This window comes from Euleptes europaea, chromosome 18 (assembly GCF_029931775.1).
Source record: "Euleptes europaea isolate rEulEur1 chromosome 18, rEulEur1.hap1, whole genome shotgun sequence".
NCBI classification, from domain to species: domain Eukaryota; kingdom Metazoa; phylum Chordata; class Lepidosauria; order Squamata; family Sphaerodactylidae; genus Euleptes; species Euleptes europaea.
Window position 1 is genome coordinate 15750738 of NC_079329.1, and position 18877 is coordinate 15769614.

An 18877-nucleotide genomic window follows, 5' to 3' on the forward strand; every position below is an offset into this window, starting at 1 on the left:
CTTTTCTTCTGTCTTGCCACCCCATACCTCTCTTTAGCTCGCCTATGGCTCTGCTCCAGTGATGAAGGACAACTCTCCAGGCTATTCCATTTACCAGATGGCTCCGAATGAAATACTTCAGTATGTTGGGATCACAGCTTTGCTACTTCATTTCAAGTAGACTTGGGTCGGGATTCTTTTGATGGATGACGACAATGGAGAAAGGGTGGTGCAAACGTTGTCTTCAATGTTTTCCCAGCATGGTATTTGTATTGCCCTGATAGAAAGAAGTCCCAGGTCAAATTTTGTGGGTGGGATTTCAGACATGATGGACCAGGGAGCAAAATCATATGTCAAAATCATGGAGAGCAAAGCCAATGTATTTGTATTTTTTGGACAATCTTATTCTGTCAATGATTTGAGATGGTTGCCACAGCTGTCAGAAGGACAGTGGGAAACCAAAGGTAAAATGCTGATACTGTCGGCTCAAATGGAGCTTGTTTCAATGGTCTATCAAAGGACTTGGGATGCAGACATAATCCATGGTGTTCTGTCTTTCACGGTTCACTACAATGATCTTCCAAAGTTTCAGAAATTTATTAAGGACCGAAACCCTTTGAACACAAAAGGAGATGGCTTTATACAGGACTTCTGGCATAATGCTTTCAACTGTGTATTCCAAGATCAAGTTCTGGATGATTTGGAAGGCGATATCTGCACAGGGGAAGAGAAGCTGGAAAGTCTACCTGGGCCTTTTTTTGAAATGAGCATGACAAGCCACAGCTACAGCATCTACAGTGCTGTCTATGTTGTGGCCCATGCTGTACATGCCATGCATACACTGCAAGCCAAGCGCCGAACAATGATAAAGAGAATGGGTCTGAATTTTCACGGGCAGGACCAATGGCAGGTGAGGCTTGAGGAAACAAAATGGGAAAGCCCTTCAGCAGCTGTCGCTACAAAACCATAATCTGGGTAGTAAACAGTCTCCTCACACTCTTCCTGTGCTCCCATCCTCATCCTTCCTTATCCTTCTTGGTTCATGTTTCAATCAGCAGTCTCAGTTTTTCCCTGTTGCCCCTGCACCTGATGCATTCGTATTTTGTTCTATTGTCCTTTAATTCATATTCAGTTCAATCCTAAGAAGAGTTATCCCTTCTAAGACATTGAATTCTGCTTAGGACTGTACTGGAAATGTTCTCTCCTGTTTATAGAGTCCTGTCTTATTCTTGTCACAGCCATTAAAGCTGTCTCGATATTCTGATGTGAGGTAACAGCATCTTCTCCTTCTGAGATTGTTGCCTTGCCCTACTCTGAGTTCACGAATTATTGATTTATGCTTTCATTTTTTGTAATAATTGTAACCTTGTCGGTTAGACCTTCTATTGGAGAGGGAGGCCTGGGGGAGTCTGAAGGAGAAGAGAGAGTTCTGAGGAGAAAAGGAAGAGAGAAGCCTGAGTGCAGAGAACAGAATAGCCTGAGAAGGCTCTTGAAGAGACCTTCAGCCTCTGGAGATCAGCAGCAATATTATCACATGGACACAGCCTGGAAAGCAGCAGCAGCAGCCCCACCACAGAGAACTAGCCAAGCCATGGAGAATGTGGTAGAGTTCAGAAGGCCTCAGAGAGACAGTAAAAGACTCCAATCACCTCTTTGGTTCCAATTTGAAGTCGTGTTGTCTAAGGTTAAGTTTTGTATATGTGTGTCCTGCTTTGATTCCCCATCCTTGGGTTGGGGCTGATGGTGCTGAAAAAAAGGATGATGAAAAAGAAGTGTTCGATATAATAGGCCACTTTTCTCTACCTTTAATGAGTCTCAAAGTAGCTCACAATTGCCTTCCCTTCCCCACAACAGGCACCTTGTGAAGCAGGTGATAGTGAGAGACTTCTGAGAGAACTGAGACTAGCCTGAGGTTACCCAGCAGGTTTTTTGTGGAGGATTGGGGAAACAAACCCGGTTCTCCAGATTAGAATCTGCCACTAGGGTTGTGCATATCGATAAACCTGAACCAAAAATAAAACTGAAATTAGCCATTTTGGCTTTGTTCGGGTTTCAGAATTGTTCAGTAAACCCGGAAATAAGCTGAATACCGAAATTTACTGGTAAGGGTATTCAGCTAATTTCTGGTTTATCAAAAAAGGTTGGGCTCAATAAATCCGAACCTGAAATTAACCCCCCAAACTTTTTTTTGCACAATCCTATCTGCTCCTTATGTGGACGACTGGGAATCAAATCTGGTTCTCCAGATGGAGGTCCCCTGGTCTTATCCGCTAAGCTACACTAAACTCTTCTCAGCATACCACTAGGTGGCAACAATATAGTTTGAAGGTTCCCTCTAACACCAGAAGACCTTTTGCAGTCTAACTAACAGGATAGCCCACACGAAGGCAGGAGCGAAAGCGAGTAAGTACACAGTTCAGCAGTTTGTGAACAAAACCAAGCTTAACCTAACATTTGGGTGTCATGTCTTCGTTTCAGGAGTGGGCAGCCAGGGATCCACCCCACAGTGGCCCAGTTGCTGCCTTTTCTAAACATTCCTCCTTTTCCTTCTAGCTCCACGACTTTTTCAGAGGGGTTGCATTTAATGACAGCGCCGGGAACAAAGTTTCATTGAATGAGAATGGGGAATTGGAAGCTGGATATGACATTATGAATTGGGTTATTTCCTCCAACCAATCCTTTCACAGGGTGAAAGTGGGGAAAATGGACGCTCAGACTGCTCCAGAACGTGCATTCGCCATCACGGAGAAAGATATAACATGGCCGAGCTTTTTTAACCAGGTAGGTCGAGTGAAACTTGAGAAGTCTTTTAGCTGTAGATGAGCACTGAGTCTCAGACACTAGTAAGCTTTCAATGGTCTGGTTTTGCCATTCATCTGCTCCTTTCTGCAAGCCACTATAACATAATGGGGAAAAAATCCAATTCATTTTTGCATAGGGATCTGATCCAGGGAATCACTGAAGTGGAGAGTTATAGAAATCATTACGCTGGTGCAAACAATGGGCCACAGGGGAGAATATTGACCTCACCACAGTCAGATGTGTGCTGAGGGATAAAAAAATAACCCAAATAACAAAAACATTGTGAAATAGTAGTTGTCTCCCTTCAAGTTGATGCCAGTTTCCTAACCTCTAGGCTTCCAAAGACAGCTTACGTTGTTTCAAATATAAAATAAGAAGAATGCCTTTATAAAGTAACAGAACTGGTATAAGTTACTTGGTATTGAAGAGGGGGATCATCGAAAAAAAAATCTATGTCATGTACAACTCTCTATCTAAGGTTGATATGTTGTGGGGCACACTGTATTCTTTCACCACAAACACAGATTTTCTCTCTGTGTGTGATGATATTGAAAGTGAGGACATCTTGGCCATCTTCTGGGCATGGAGTAGGTGTCACTAGGTGTGTGGAGGGAAGATAGTAATGCAGGGGGTTGGACTAGGTGACTTTGCTGGTACCTTCCATCTCTATGATTCTATGATTTTAATACCCAAAACTACATGTATGCTTTGCTATGGAGCATGAATACACCTCAAACACACTTCAACATTTGTCTCCCTTCAAGTTGATGCCAGTTTCCTAACATCTAGGCTTCCAAACACAGCTCATGTTGTTTCCAATATAAAATAAAAAGTATACCTTTATAAAGTAACAGAAGTGATATAAGTTCCTTGGTATTGAAGAGGGGGATCATCTAAAAAAACATTTCATGCCATGTGCAACTGTCTATCTAAGCTTGGGATGTTGTGAAGCACACTGTCTTCAGTCACCACAAACACAAATTTGTGTGTCTGTGTGTGGTGATATTGAAAGGGAGGATATCTTGGCCATTTTCTGGGCATGGAGTAGGGGTCACTGGGGGTGGGGGTGATAGTTGTGCAGGGGGTTGGACTTGGTGACCCTGATGGTCCCTTCCAACTCTATGATTCTATGATTTCAATACACCAAATTACATGTATGCTTGGCTATGGAGAGTGAATATACCTCAAACACATGTCAAAATTTTTGTAAGGTTTTTCACATTCTCTAATAACTTCAGATGATCAGTCTGAATATAATTGTTTTCATCTGTCATTTTCACGACTAGGCACAGCCGATTTCTGTGTGCAGTGAAAGTTGCTATTATGGATACAGCAAGCAAGTGAAGGAGGGAGAGCAATTTTGCTGCTATGACTGCAATCCATGCCCAGAAGGAAAGATTTCAGACCAGAATGGTAAGAAATATGTGCAGATCACTCCATTTGGCTGCAGCCATAGGAACCCACTTTTAAAACCATTAGCATGTGATGATTACCTGGGTTCACATTTTGAACACTGATATAAAGGGTGGGGAGGTGTGGGCTGAGAGGAAGCAGTTGATCAGGATATTCCCTGATGTATATGTATATGAATGGATGCCCTGTCCTGGACCAATAACAGTGGAAAGTTTTGATGAGAAGAAGAAGAGTTGGTTTCTACAGTCACCTTGTGAGTTAGGTGAGGCTGAGAGAGTCCTGAGGAAACTGTGATTACACCAATGTAACCCAGAAGGCAACATATGGAGGAGTGGGGAATCTAATTTGGTTCTCCAGATTAGAGTCCACTGCTCATGTGGAGGAGTGGGGAATCAAACCCAGTTCTCCAGATTAGAGTCTGCTGCTCTTAACCACTACACCACACTGGCCATCTAGCTGTACTAAAGTTGCTCACTGCAATACCAAAAGTTGGATTGTGCCCTAAAATTGACACTTAACCACTGCTTTGAGGTTGGTTGCTAAGAGTCTTCAATGGAAACAGGGAATTGGTTTGTGTTTCTTAATAACCATGCATTACAATATTCATTTACGCAATGTTCAGTGTTAGCTGTAGACATCATTGTGCTCCTCTAGATCAACGAAGCTCTACTCTTTCAGACCTTATAGCTTTGGAGAATATTGTGTAGCATCCTGAACTTTAGTTCCCATCATCACCTTCCTGCCCTGTTTCAGGAGATCAGCATTGAACAACTGCTCCAGTTTTAAGAGGAAAAATGTATGTTGGGGTCAGCTACAATGTGCTGGTATGTTTTCCATCAGGTTTTGAAATAAACCTTCAGTTTTCATTTTTCAGACTCGAATGACTGCTATAAATGCACAGATGAACAATTTCCAAGCAAAAACCAGGATTTTTGTATTTCCAAGCACATCATCTTCTTGTCTTATGAAGAACCTTTGGGACACATCCTAGCCTTTTTTGCTCTTTCTCTCTCTTTGATCACAGCTCTGGTGTTGGGAACGTTTATCAAGCACCACAGCACGCCAATTGTCAAAGCCAACAACCGAAGCCTCTCCTACACTCTCCTCGTCTCTCTTCTGCTCTGCTTCCTCTGTTCTTTGCTATTCATTGGCCAGCCTGAAATGGTGACCTGCCTCCTGCGCCAAACTGCTTTTGGCACCATCTTTTCAGTGGCTATTTCTTGCATCCTGGCCAAGACCATCACTGTGGTTCTGGCTTTCATGGCTACCAAACCAGGAAGCAGGATAAGGAAATGGGTAGGGAAAAGATTGGCCGACTCCATCGTCCTTTTCTGCTCTCTTGTTCAAGGAGGAATTTGTGCTCTCTGGCTGGCAATATCTCCTCCATTCCCAGATGTTGACATCTACTCAGTCATTGAAGAAGTGATACTGGAATGTAATGAAGGATCCTTGATTCTGTTTTACTGTATGTTGGGCTACATGGGTTTCCTGGCCATTGTTAGCTTCATTGTGGCTTTCCTTGCCAGGAAGCTACCTGATTCTTTCAACGAAGCCCAGTTTATCACCTTCAGCATGTTGGTGTTTTGTAGTGTTTGGTTATCCTTTGTTCCAACGTACTTGAGCACCAAAGGAAAATCCATGGTAGCTGTGGAGATCTTCTCTATCTTAACTTCTGGTGCTGGTTTGCTTAGTTTAATTTTCGCCCCTAAATGCTTTATAATTTGGCTGAGGCCTAAGTTAAACAACAGGGAAGGATTAATACGGGCAAAAGGTCAAAGCACATAACTGTTGTTTCCTCTCTACAGTAATGCAGAGATACTTTTGTTCACATTACAGGGTTTTCCTCTCAGCAGGTGTCCAGTAAAGACCTTCATGGTTGTTGTGGTTTCCTTGCTTTCAGATTAGAAGGATGGGCGACCTCCATTGTTCTTTGCTGGTGTTATCCATGCCGTCATTTAAATTGCTTGATTGTTAATGTTTGACCTATTTCCAGATATTGACTGGCTGGTCTAAACTTACCTGAATAGATCAGACTTGCATTCACCCAATGCTAGACTAGCGAGATGGTTGTTTTAGGGAAAAGCATACTTGAGATTAGGCTTTTGTGTTCTCCTTTATGTGAACCTAATTCAATAAAAATAAGTTTTATCATTTTCTAATATACATTGCCTCATGTATGTTTGCTGTGTTCACAAATTTTACTAACTGTGTAACTTTGTGATAGTAATCACAAAGTAATAGTAATCACAAAGTTACACATCGCCACGGCTGATTTAACACTATTATTTTGGGGGGTTTAATGCAAAATCAGCTGCGTCAATGTGGCGCTTCCAGAAGTAAAACAGAAGTGGCATCATTGCATGCGTTCACACTCCTGCTCACAAACACTGCTGTAGCCCTGCGCTCAAACACTGCTGTAGTCCACCTGGCAACCCTTCTTTCATGCCCAAGGGGCAACCCTACTCTCTTGCCCAAGGGGTCGCCATAAATCAGCTGTGACTTGACGGCACTTTCCACCACCAATGAACTTCCGGATGTGTTCACTGATGACTTCAGTGTGATCAGAAAGGTCAAGCACAAGATTATGTGGAAAGAAAATGCTGTACCAACATAGCATGCAGTAAGAAATTTACCTGTTGCACTAAGAAACTCTTTAATGAGAAAGGCTATAGGTAACTGTGCTGGTCCAAAGAAAAACCCCAAACCAAAAGACACATAGTAACTTTTATTAGCTCCAGCCACAATGTCAGAAAACAGTGAGCAACCTCTAGAATGTTCTAGAAGTTGTCAATCGTGTTATATGTTAGAAAAAAAGGGGAAGGGGAGAAAAAGCAGATGTCTCAGGTCATGATCTCAAGAACTTGTACCTTTTTTATATCATCTAAGTCTACATCTTCCACTGAGCAAGAAAAACTAAGAACACCAACTTTACAGGAGACATTGTTTGCTTATAGGAATAGTCCACACTCTACAGTGGGTATATCACTCTTTCAACTCTTGAGAGGTTAAGGCCTGGGGCACCTTAAAGATGAATAACATTTATTTCAATATGACATTTTTTGAGTTATACTTCACTTCCTCAGAAATGGGGAAGGCAATCAAACTGTGTTCCTGGGCAGACTAGACCAATCTAAACAAAAATACAAAGGAAGAGTTTATGGAAGGAATAAAGATAGTGGAAAAAGACTTTAGGAGATAATTAAATATTTTGTACTGAATCCTTTTTTTTGTTGTTCACTGTTACAAATTAAGACACAAAACCTGCTCATTTTTAATGCAGAAACAATTGTCTGTATCATACTCATCAACAGACCAACCAAAGGATGAAAATATTTCTTTTCACTCTGGCTTCAGAAGGTCATGGTCTTGTATTTGAGATTACCTTTTCTGTAGTATTGTCTGGAGAACTATCTGGAGTGGAAAACTTTGGTTCAGATGTGATAACATGTTTTTCTGAAGTTTAGAGGGAAACTCCAGTTTCAATGGTTCTTGTGGGTTATCCGGGATGTGTAACCGTGGTCTTGGTTACACAGCCCGGATAACCCACAAGAACCAATGAACTCTGACCGTGAAAGCCTTCGACAATACTCCAATTTCAAATTTGTTATTACCTTCCTTTCAATTATCAGAAGAGCATAATCAAGTTGCCAAAATCCCCATGGACTTCCTGACTCAACATGTAAAATTAGTATTACAGTCCCCGAAAAATGGCATAAATCTGCCCCATAGCTTTCTAAACTGGGACCAGAGACTAGAAAGATGCATCTGCATGATTTCTGTTCATTTGTGTTTTAGACTTAATGGGCCCAGGTTTATCAGCAGAGTGAATGTTCACTCAGTTGAGGCTGCTGTAATCACACATAGTCTGAGGATTGTGTTGTAGGTAGTAAAAGGGGAATAATCTCCTTCTAGAGAGAATATTTGAATTTAGGATGGTGATATTTGTGCTGCTGAAGCTTTTCCTCCTTCCTCACAAGGTATGCAAGGCTTATGTTGTTCAGTGCAGGATCAGAGATCCACACCCTCCGCTTCAACAGTATCATCAGTCAGGAGACCTCTTTGTTGGTGGTGTTGCTTCTCTGAGCTTCAACATCAATCCAATAGACTTCACAGAATATTCCCAGCTGGCAATGTTTGATGACCTTCTGTGAGCAGTTATTTTTTAAAGTTTATTTCCTATTTCTTTATAACCATCGGATTTATCCGCCCTAGCATCTATTATCTAATACATATATTTTACATAATGTGACCATCTTGGTTGGCCCAGTATTTTATCAACATTAGCCAGACTCCAGAGAACGTTAAGAGATCACTAGTACCTCTGTGTACTTCATCCTGCTACCGCATGAAAACATATATTGAGTAAGATTATTGGTCCACCTATCTTAGTGTTATTTCCTCTTTCTGGCAGTAGGTCTCTGTAGTCTCTGTCAGAAAAAGGGCTTTCCCATGACTAATTACTTATAATCTTTTAATTGTCCATGATAGGGACGTCAGCATGTAAAATATGGAAAACTTCGCCATCCCCATCCCCATTGGCTTGAAGCAACCTCTGGAATAGCAATGAATTGGTGAATGAATAGTCGGTTTAAAATGGGCTCCCTGTTTGCAGCTGGTGAATAGGACTTGAGCCAAGGTGAGGGTGTTCAAAGATCCCTCTTCAGCATATGAAATATATTCAGAAATAATACAATTAATGTGCCAATTCTAAGGAACAATAACTAGCAATTCAAGGAATAACCCCCCACTCGCCAACCACCAAACATTTTCCCCTGCCAATCCCATCCCAGCAAACCAGGTAAGGACCCTTGGTTCTGAAAACTGTTTGAATGTACCCATAAAGTACCATGCCACATTAACCATGGTGGTAACCAATATCGTTTCATTAAAAAAAAAAGTTGCATAGAAACTAGAATGAAATGGAAGTAAATAAATATGGTTGGTACATGCTGGCATTCTATAATCAAAATGAGTGGTATATCAAGTGTCAGATTATCACCACAGAACTCCCCCCCCCATCCTTCTTGTAATAGACCCTAAGGTTTTCTGTCTGGCAGACATAACTCATCAGAAAATATATCTCAGAGCCCTAATGTTTGCCACTAGTTTCGGGCTGATGCTGGGACTTGCAGTCCCCAAAATGAAGAGGTTTGGAAACATCCTGGTACAGTTTAGCTCTCAACCATCCCTCTTCTATTTGTAATGGGAGCAAAGGTTTACTCATGAAAAGCCAGTGAGGGCAGGCAGTACAGACAGGGATGGTGGAAAATATCTGTGACAGAACAAAGGGAGTTTAACAACTTCCCGGACATATCAGAGCCTTTGTAGTGTAGTTGTAAGAGTTTCTGACTAGGATCGAAGAGTATTAGAATCCAAATTCAAATCCCCAGTCTACCAAAGAAGCTTGCTGGTGGGCCTTTGGCTAGACACACTTTCTCATCCTAATGTTCCTCGCAGGGTTGTTATGTTGAGGAATCAATGGAGGCCAGGAGAATGATGTGAGCTGCTTTGGCTACGTATTAGGGAGAAAGGTGGGGTATGACATAACTCTAACCTTGGCTACAGTTCACTGAAAAGGATGACCGTTCTTGCTGTTGCTTCATCCTCTATTGCTGAAGCTCTTTCAGCAGGAGGCAGAACTGTTCATTCAGTATTCAAAGTATTGTTCATTATAATGTGCACAGTGAGTTATGGGGTTGGCAAGCAAGTGTTCCTCTAGTAAATAATAAAAATGAAGGAGATGCCGAATACAGTGTGATGATTTTCAAAAGTGTTTAGTGTCCTTCTGATACAGCATGCAACTCTCATTCCAGAGTTGTAACTAAGAATTACCAACACATCCTGGCCTTGGCCTTTGCAGTAAAGGAGATCAATGAAAACCCTCAGATATTACCCAATTCCTCCTTGGGCTTCCATATCTTTGACAGCTATTATAATGCAAGATGGACCTACGATGTCACAATGCGACTTATGTCTTCACAAGAAAAATTTGTCCCCAACTACAAATGTGACACCCAGAATAATCTGATGGCAGTCATTGGAGGGCTGGACAGTGACATCTCACTTCACGTTGCCACTATACTGGGCACCTACAAGGTTCCACAGGTAAGATGTGTGCATCTTCAGTATGGGAATTTCACATGTCATTGAAACATCATTTTTTTCCTTCCAGAACTGATTGTGGAGTTCAAAAAATAAGACAGGACTTACTTTTTGAATGACCCCCCACCCCATCTTTATGGTACCCAGATATAATACATTTGGATAGTGAAGGATATACAAAGCAAGGACAGCTGTATAGTAGGGGAACAATATATAGGGTAAACATTCTTCACAATATTGTATATGTGTTCAAAGTTTCAGGAATCTCTGAACCCAGAGTTGGCCACCATAGATTTTACTGAAGCAAAAACAAAGACCTAATAATCTCAGTACCATATCTAGGCAATAATGAGGGCTTGAGGAAGAACTTCCCATTCTCCAAAAAGCCTAGACCACTGGTTCTGGACATTCCTGCGTTTTCACACTGAGAGGAGTAAGCACATGTATTTATCAAGACCTCTTGCAATCTGCCTTTTTACCCACAGTTCTTTGTATAGAAATAAAAGATATATAACACACACAGTGTTTTCTTACTACCCTTGTAGTGAAAAGGTTACCAACTTGTATATGGAGATGGGAATGCTGATTGACAATGTATTCAAGAATGTTTCCTGCAACAATAGGCTTTATGTAAATATTACGTGACGACTTAACACTGGATTGGACCCCAGCTGATAACAAATGGGGTCACTGCACATTTAAATGTGTAGCACTATACAAATATCTATAAATGAACACACACAGTCTTGTCTCTGAAATTTTCGTGGGGCATAAAGGCAGAATCATAAAAATTTTGAGGTATGTTGTGGTGGAGGACCAGTCTCTGCAGGTGTGAAAAATGCTCTACAATAACTGATTCCGCCACTTCCAGATAGGCTGTCCTTTCTGAACCTAGCCAAGGCCCCCAAATTTAAAAAATCAAAATAACTTTCACCCTCTGAACTTTGACAACATAGAAAAACCATGCTAGGCTCTTAGAACATCCAGAACACCTTTACATGACATTTTAAAAAGGCAGAAAGCAGAAGACCTGTTTGAGTCTAACCCATTAGGTGGACCAAGGAGCATCTCCATTTTTTCAGTTTCATCCCCTTATGAATCGCAAAGGAATGCTACCTGAAAAAGAGGTTGTAATGAGTGCTTAGATATGTATGCAAAATGCATTGAAAACTTGAGAGAAATAGACATCTTCCTTTTCTTCTGTCTTGCCACCCCATATCCATTTTTAGCTCACCTATGGCTCTGCTCCAGTGATGAAGGACAACTCTCCAGGCTATTCCATTTACCAGATGGCTCCGAATGAAAGACTTCAGTATGTTGGGATCACAGCTTTGTTACTTCATTTCAAGTGGACTTGGGTCGGGATTCTTTTGATGGATGACGACAATGGAGAAAGGGTGGTGCAGACGTTGTCGTCAATGTTTTCCCAGCATGGTATTTGTATTGCCCTGATAGAAAGAAGTCCCAGGTCAAATTTTGTTGGGGGGATTTCAGACATGATGGACCAGGGAGCAAAATCATATGTCAAAATCATGGAGAGCAAAGCCAATGTATTTGTGTCTTTTGGACAATCTTATTCTGTCAATGATTTGAGATGGTTGCCACAGCTATCAGAAGGACAGTGGGAAACCAAAGGTAAAATGCTGATACTGTCGGCTCAAATGGAGCTAGTTTCAATGGTCTATCAAAGGACTTGGGATGCAGACATAATCCATGGTGTTCTGTCTTTCACGGTTCACTCCAATGATCTTCCAAAGTTTCAGAAATTTATTAAGAACCAAAACCCTTTGAACACAAAAGGAGATGGCTTTTTACAGGACTTCTGGCATAATGCTTTCAACTGTGTATTCCAACATCAAGTTCTGGATGAGTTGAAATGCGATATCTGCACAGGGGATGAGAAACTGGAAAGTCTACCTGGGCCTTTTTTTGAAATGAGCATGACTAGCCACAGCTACAGCATCTACAGTGCAGTCTATGCTGTGGCCCATGCTTTACATGCCATGCATTCACTGCAAAGCAAGCACAGAACAATGATGAAGAGAATGGGGCTGAATCTTCATGGGCAGGACCAATGGCAGGTGAGGCTTGTGGAATCAAAGCTGGGAAAACCCTTCACCAGCTGTCACAAAAAACCCATAATCTGTGTAGTCTCCTCACACTCTTCCTGTGCTCCCATCCTCATCCTTCCTTATCTTTCTTTAGTTCATGTTTCAATCAGCAGTCTCATTTTTCCCTGTCACCCCTGCACCTGATGTGTTCATATTTTGTACTAATGTCCTTTTAATTCATATACAGTGCAATCCTAAAAAGAGTCATACCCTTCTAAGTAATTGAATTCTGCTTAGGGCTGCACTGGAAATGTTTCATCCTGTTCCAATTTGAAGTCATATTCTCTAAGGTTAAATTTTGTGTCCTGCTTTGATTCCCCATCGTTGGGTTAGGGATGATGGTGGTGAAAAACACAATGATGAAAAAGAAGTGTTGGATTTTATACCCCGCTTTTTCTCTACCTTTAAGGAGACTCTAAGTGGCTCACAATTGTCTTGCCTTCCCCTCCCCACATCAGGCACCTTGTGAAATAGGTGAGGGTGAGAGATTTCTGAGAGAACTGAGACTAGCCCGAGGTTACCCAGCAGGTTTCATGTGGAGGAGTGGGGAACAAACCTGGTTGTCCAGATTAGAATCTGCAACTAGGGTTGTGCATATCGATAAACCTGAACTGAAAATAAACCAAAATTAGCCGTTTCGGCTTCGTTTGGGTTTTATGTTTACCGAATGTCAAAACCTGGGGATCTCCTCGAAGCTGAATAGGTCATTATAATTATTTGGCTTTTTGGGTTCGGATATTTGCCTTTGCTCTGAGGCATGGCTCTGTGCTTTCTCCCTTTTTCTATTTTTTTTTTTTTTTACTGGTTTTGTTAGGGTCCCATAGTTGGGGCCCTTTTGAGATGGATATCGTGTAATCGGAGCCAATTTGGTCTGACCAACCTATCAGTGGGTTGATCTGGATAAAGCATAAGGGATTTTTTAAAAGATGGGGCTCACCCAATCCTGTCTGGATGGACATCATACTATGTACCCCAGATATGAAGTCAGCCCCCAGACATTGAGGTGGCAGGCTGTCAATGGGCTCTTTCTGCCAGTCCTCAGCAACGCAGAACTCCTGAACCTGAACACCGATGGACAGCTCGGCTCCCAAATGCCTGGAGGATGGTGGCGACCCCTTTGCGAGTCCATAAAATTGAACCCCCTGTCCCAAAGTTCACTAAACTTTGGAGTCTGTCTAGGGAGAGTCCCTTGCAGCCACGCTGCAAATTTGGGGACTCAACCTCCAAAAATGCCCCCCAGGAGCTTCAAACATAATCCCCAAGACTATCATGGGCCTGAATTTTTCAGTAAACCCAGAAATAAGCCAAAAACCAAAATTTATCGGTATGGGTATGGGGCTTATTCCTAGTTTACAAAAAAAAAAAAAAAAGTTGGGCCCAATAAACCCGAACCTGAAATGTATTGATATATATATTTTTTGCACAACCCTATCTGCTCCTAATGTGGAAGTATGAGAATCAACTTGGTTAACCAGATCAGAGTCCGCCTCTCATGTGGAGGAATGGAGAATCAAGCCTGGTTCTCCAGATTGGGGTCCGCTGCTCTTAACCACGAAGCCACACTAAACTCTTCTCAGCATACCACTAGGTGGCAACATTACAGTTTGAAGGTTCCCTCTAACACCATAAGGTCTTTTGCAGTCTAACTAACAGGATAGCCCATACTAAGGCAGGAGCGAAAGCGAGTAAGTACACAGTTCAGCAGTTTGTGAATAAAACCAAGCTCAACCCAACTTTTGGGTGTCATGTCTTCATTTCAGGAGTGGGCAGCCAGGGAACCACCCACAGTGGCCCAGTTGCTGCCTTTTCTAAACATTCCTCCTTTTCCTTCTAGCTCCACGACTTCCTCAGAGGGGTTGCATTTAACGACAGCGCCGGGAACAAAGTTTCATTGAACGAGAATGGGGAATTGAAAGCTGGATATGACATTATGAATTGGGTTATTTCCTCCAACCAATCCTTCCGCAGGGTGAAAGTGGGGGAAATGGACGCTCAGACTGCTCCAGAACGTGCATTCACCATCATGGAGAAAGATATAACATGGCCGAGCTTTTTTAACCAGGTAGGTCGAGTGAAACTTGAGAAGTCTTGTAGATGAGCACTGAGTCTCAGACACTAGTAAGCTTTCAATGGTCTGGTTTTGCCATTCATCTGCTCCTTTCGCCTAGCCACTATAACATAATGGGGTAAAAATCCCATTCGTTTTTACAAAGGGATCTGATCCAGGGAATCACCGAAGTGGAGCGCTATAGAAATCATTACGCTGGTGCAAACAATGGGGCACAGGGGAGAATATTGACCTCACCACAGTCAGCTATGTGCTGAGGGATAAAAAAAATAACCCAAATAACAAAAACATTGTGAAATAGTAGTTGTCTCCCTTCAAGTTGATGCCAGTTTCCTAACCTCTAGGCTTCCAAAGACAGCTTATGTTGTTTCAAATATAAAATAAGAAGTATGCCTTTATAAAGTAACAGAACTGGTATAAGTTACTTGCTATTGAAGAAGAAGAAGAAGAGTTGGTTTTTATATGCTGACTTTCTCTACCGCTTAAGGGAGACTCAAACTGGCTTACAATCACCTTCCCTTCCCCTCCCCACAACAGATACCCTGTGAGGTGGGTGAGGCTGACAGAACTGTTTCTAGCCCAATGTCACCCAGCTGGCTTCATGTGTAGGAATGGGGGAACAAATTCAGTTCACCAGATTAGCCTCCCCCGCTGCTCGTGTGGAGGAGTGGGGAATCAAACCCGGTTCTCCAGATCAGACTCCGCCTCTCCAAAGCACCACTCTTAACCACCACACCACACTGGCTTAGAAGAGAGGGATCATCTAAAAAAACAGTTTATGTCATTTGCAACTGTCTATCTAAGCTTGGGATGTTTTGAAGCACACTGTCTTCTGTCACCACAAACAGATTTGTGTGTGTGTGTGTGTGGTGATATTGAAAGGGAGGGCATCTTGGCCATTTTCTGGGCATGGAGTAGGGGTCACTGAGGGTGTGGGGGTGGTCGTTGTGCAGGGGGTTGGTGACCCTGGTGGTCCCTTCCAACTCTATGATTCTATGATTTCAATACCCCAAATTACATGCATGCTTGGCTATGGAGAGTGAAGATACCTCAAACACACATCAAAATTTGTGTAAGCTTTTTCACATTCTCTAATAACTTCAAGAACTTCAGATAATCAGTTTGAATATAATTGTTTTCATCTGTCATTTTCATGACTAGGCACAGCCGATTTCTGTGTGCAGTGAAAGTTGCTATTATGGATAGAGGGAGAGCAATTCTGCTGCTATGACTGCATCCCATGCCCAGAAGGAAAGATTTCAGACTAGAACGGTAAGAAATATGTGCAGATCAGTCCATTTGGCTGCAGCCATAGGAACTTGCATTTAAAACCATTAACACGTGATGATCACATATTGAATATTGATTGAACGGATGGGGAGGTGTGGTCTGAAAGGAAGCATCTGATCAGGATATACCCTGATGTATATGTATATGAATGGATTCCCTGTCCTGAAGCAATAATGGTGGAAAGTTTTAATGAGAAGAAGTTGGTTTTTATAGCCCGCTTTTCATGACCGAAAGGAGTCTCAAAGCGGCTTACAATCACCTGCCCCACCATCCCACTACAGGCACCTTGTGAGGTAGGTGAGGCTGAGAGAGTTCTGAGAGAACTGTGACTACACCAATGTCACCCAGAAGGCTACATATGGAGGAGTGGGGAATCTAATCTGGTTCTCCTGATAAGAGTCTGCTGCTCTTAACCCCTACACCACACTGGCCATCTAGCTGTGCTGAAGGAGAGTTGCTCACTGCAATATCAAAACTTGGATTATGCCTTGAAATTGACACTTAATCACTGCTTTGTAATTGGTTGCTCAGAGTCTTCAACAGAATGAGTAAGGATGTGTGTTTCTTAACCATGTGTTACAATATTCATGTAAGCAATGTTCAGTGGTAGCTGTAGACATCATTGTGGCTCCAATAGATCAATAAAGCTGTACTCTTTTCAGACCTTATAGCTTTGGAGAATATTGTATAGCATCATCACCTTCCTGCCACGTTTCAGGAGACCTGCACTGAACAACTGCTCCAGTTTTAAGTGGGAAAATGAATGTTGGGGTCAGCTACAATGTGCTGGTATGTTTTCAATCAAGTTTTGAAATAATTTTTTTTTCAGTTTTCAGACTCGAATGACTGCTATAAATGCACAGATGAACAATTTCCAAGCAAAAACCAGGATTTTTGTATTTCCAAGCACATCACCTTCTTGTCTTATGAAGAACCTTTGGGACTCAGCCTAGCCTTTTTTGCTCTTTCTCTGTCTTTGATCACAGCTGTGGTGTTGGGAACATTCATCAAGCACCACAACACGCCAATTGTCAAAGCCAACAACCGAATCCTCTCCTACACTCTCCTTGTCTCTCTTCTGCTCTGTTTCCTCTGTTCTTTGGTATTCATTGGCCAGCCTGAGATAGTGACCTGCCTTCTGCGCCAGACTGCTTTTGGCACCATTTTTTCAGTGTCTATTTCTTGCATCCTGGCCAAGACCATCACTGTGGTTCTGGCTTTCATGGCTACCAAACCAGGAAGCAAGATAAGGAAATGGGTGGGGAAAAGACTGGCCAACTCCATTGTCCTTTTCTGCTCTCTTGTTCAAGGAGGAATTTGTGCTCTCTGGCTGGCAACGTCTCCTCCATTCCCACATGTTGACATGTACTCAGTCACTGAAGAAGTGATACTGGAATGTAATGAAGGATCCTTGATTCTATTTTACTGTATGTTGGGCTATATGGGTTTTCTGGCCATTGTTAGCTTCATTGTGGCTTTCCTTGCCAGGAAACTACCTGATTCTTTCAACGAAGCCCAGTTTATCACCTTCAGCATGTTGGTGTTTTGTAGTGTTTGGTTATCCTTTGTTCCAACGTACTTGAGCACCAAAGGAAAATCCATGGTAGCTGTGGAGATCTTCTCTATCTTAACTTCTGGTGCTGGTTTGCTTAGTTTAATTTTCGCCCCTAAATGCTTTATAATTTGGCTGAGGCCTGAGTTAAACAACAGGGAAGGATTAATACGGGCAAAAGGTCAAAGCACATAACCGTAATTTCCTCTCTCCAGTAATGCAGAGATACTTTTGTTCACATTACAATGTTTCTGAGGGTTTTCCTCTCAGCAGGTGTCCAGTAAAGACCTTCACGGTTGTTGTGGTTTCCTTGCTTTCGGATTAGAAGGATGAGCCACCTCCATTGTTCTTTGCTGGTGTTATCCATGCCGTCATTTGCATTGTTTGATTTTTAATGTTTGACCTGTTTCCAGATATTGACTGGTGGGTCTGAACATACCTGACCAGATCAGACTTTCTTTCACCCAATGCTAGACAAGTGAGATGGTTGCTTTAGGAAAAAGCATACTTCAGATTAAGCATTTATGTTCTCCTTTATGTTAACCTACTTCAATAAAAATAAGTTTTATCAGTTTCTAATATAAGTTGCCTCATGTGTGTTTGCTGGGTCCACAAATTTTCCTAATTGTGTAAATTTGTGATAGTAATCACAAAGTTAAGCATCGCCACGGCTGATTTAAAACTCAACCCTTCAGATTTTGGGGGTTTGAATACAAAAGCAGCTCCGTCGATACAGCATTTCCAGAAGTAAAACTGGAAGTGCCGTCATTGCATGCGTGAATGTGTCTGCTTTCACACAAATCTGCAGCCCTGGAGAGGCAGGGTGGTTTGGCGGCCAATTGCCCACCAATATCACCCACCTTGCAACCCTACTTTCGTGCCCAAGGGGCAACCCTACTGTCTTGCCCAAGGGATCGCCGTAAATCAGCTGTGACTTGACGGCACTTTCCACGACCAATGAACTTCTGGATGCATTCACCGATAACTTCAGTGTGATTAGAAAGATCAAGCACTAGATTAAGTGGAAGGAAAATGCTGTACAAACACAACATGCAGTAAGAAATTTACCCACTGCACGAAGACAACCATTTTAGTGAGAAAGGTTGTAGGTAGCTGTGCTGGTCCAAAGAATACCACCAAACCAAAAGACACATAGTAACTTTTATTAGCTCCCGCCACAATGTCAGAAAACAGTGGGAAACCTTTAGAATCTTCCAGAAGTTGCCATTATATTGTATATTAGAAAACAAGGGGAAGGGGAGAAAAAGTAGATGTCTCAGGTAGTGATCTCAATAACTTGTACCTTCTTTATATCACCTAAGTCTACAGCTTCCAGTGAGCAAGAAAAACTAAGACCACCAACTTTACAGGAGACATTGTTTATTTACAGGACTAGTCCACACACTACAGTGGGTATATCACTCTTTCAAGTCTTGAGAGGATGAAAGCCAGTGGCACCTAAAAGATGAATAAAGTTTATTTCAATATGACCTTTTGTGAGTCACACTTCATCTCCTCAGAAACAGGGAGAGCAATCAAACTGTTCCTGGGCAGACTAGA

The 18877-nt window shown here is 42.1% G+C and overlaps 2 protein-coding genes across 2 annotated transcripts; both read left to right on the top strand.

Annotated features, from left to right (window-relative positions):
* The first annotated feature begins 307 nt into the window (after positions 1 to 307).
* On the top strand, positions 308 to 5979 carry LOC130490471 (vomeronasal type-2 receptor 26-like). Its single transcript, XM_056864299.1, has 4 exons — positions 308 to 889; positions 2533 to 2760; positions 4068 to 4194; positions 5069 to 5979. The coding sequence occupies exons 1-4, from the start codon at positions 308 to 310 to the stop codon at positions 5977 to 5979; spliced, it is 1848 nt and encodes a 615-aa protein (XP_056720277.1).
* Positions 5980 to 8126: 2147 nt separating this feature from the next.
* Positions 8127 to 17512, top strand: LOC130490472 (vomeronasal type-2 receptor 26-like). Its single transcript, XM_056864300.1, has 5 exons — positions 8127 to 8341; positions 10008 to 10299; positions 11526 to 12377; positions 14242 to 14469; positions 16595 to 17512. The coding sequence occupies exons 1-5, from the start codon at positions 8127 to 8129 to the stop codon at positions 17510 to 17512; spliced, it is 2505 nt and encodes an 834-aa protein (XP_056720278.1).
* The last annotated feature ends 1365 nt before the right edge of the window (positions 17513 to 18877 follow it).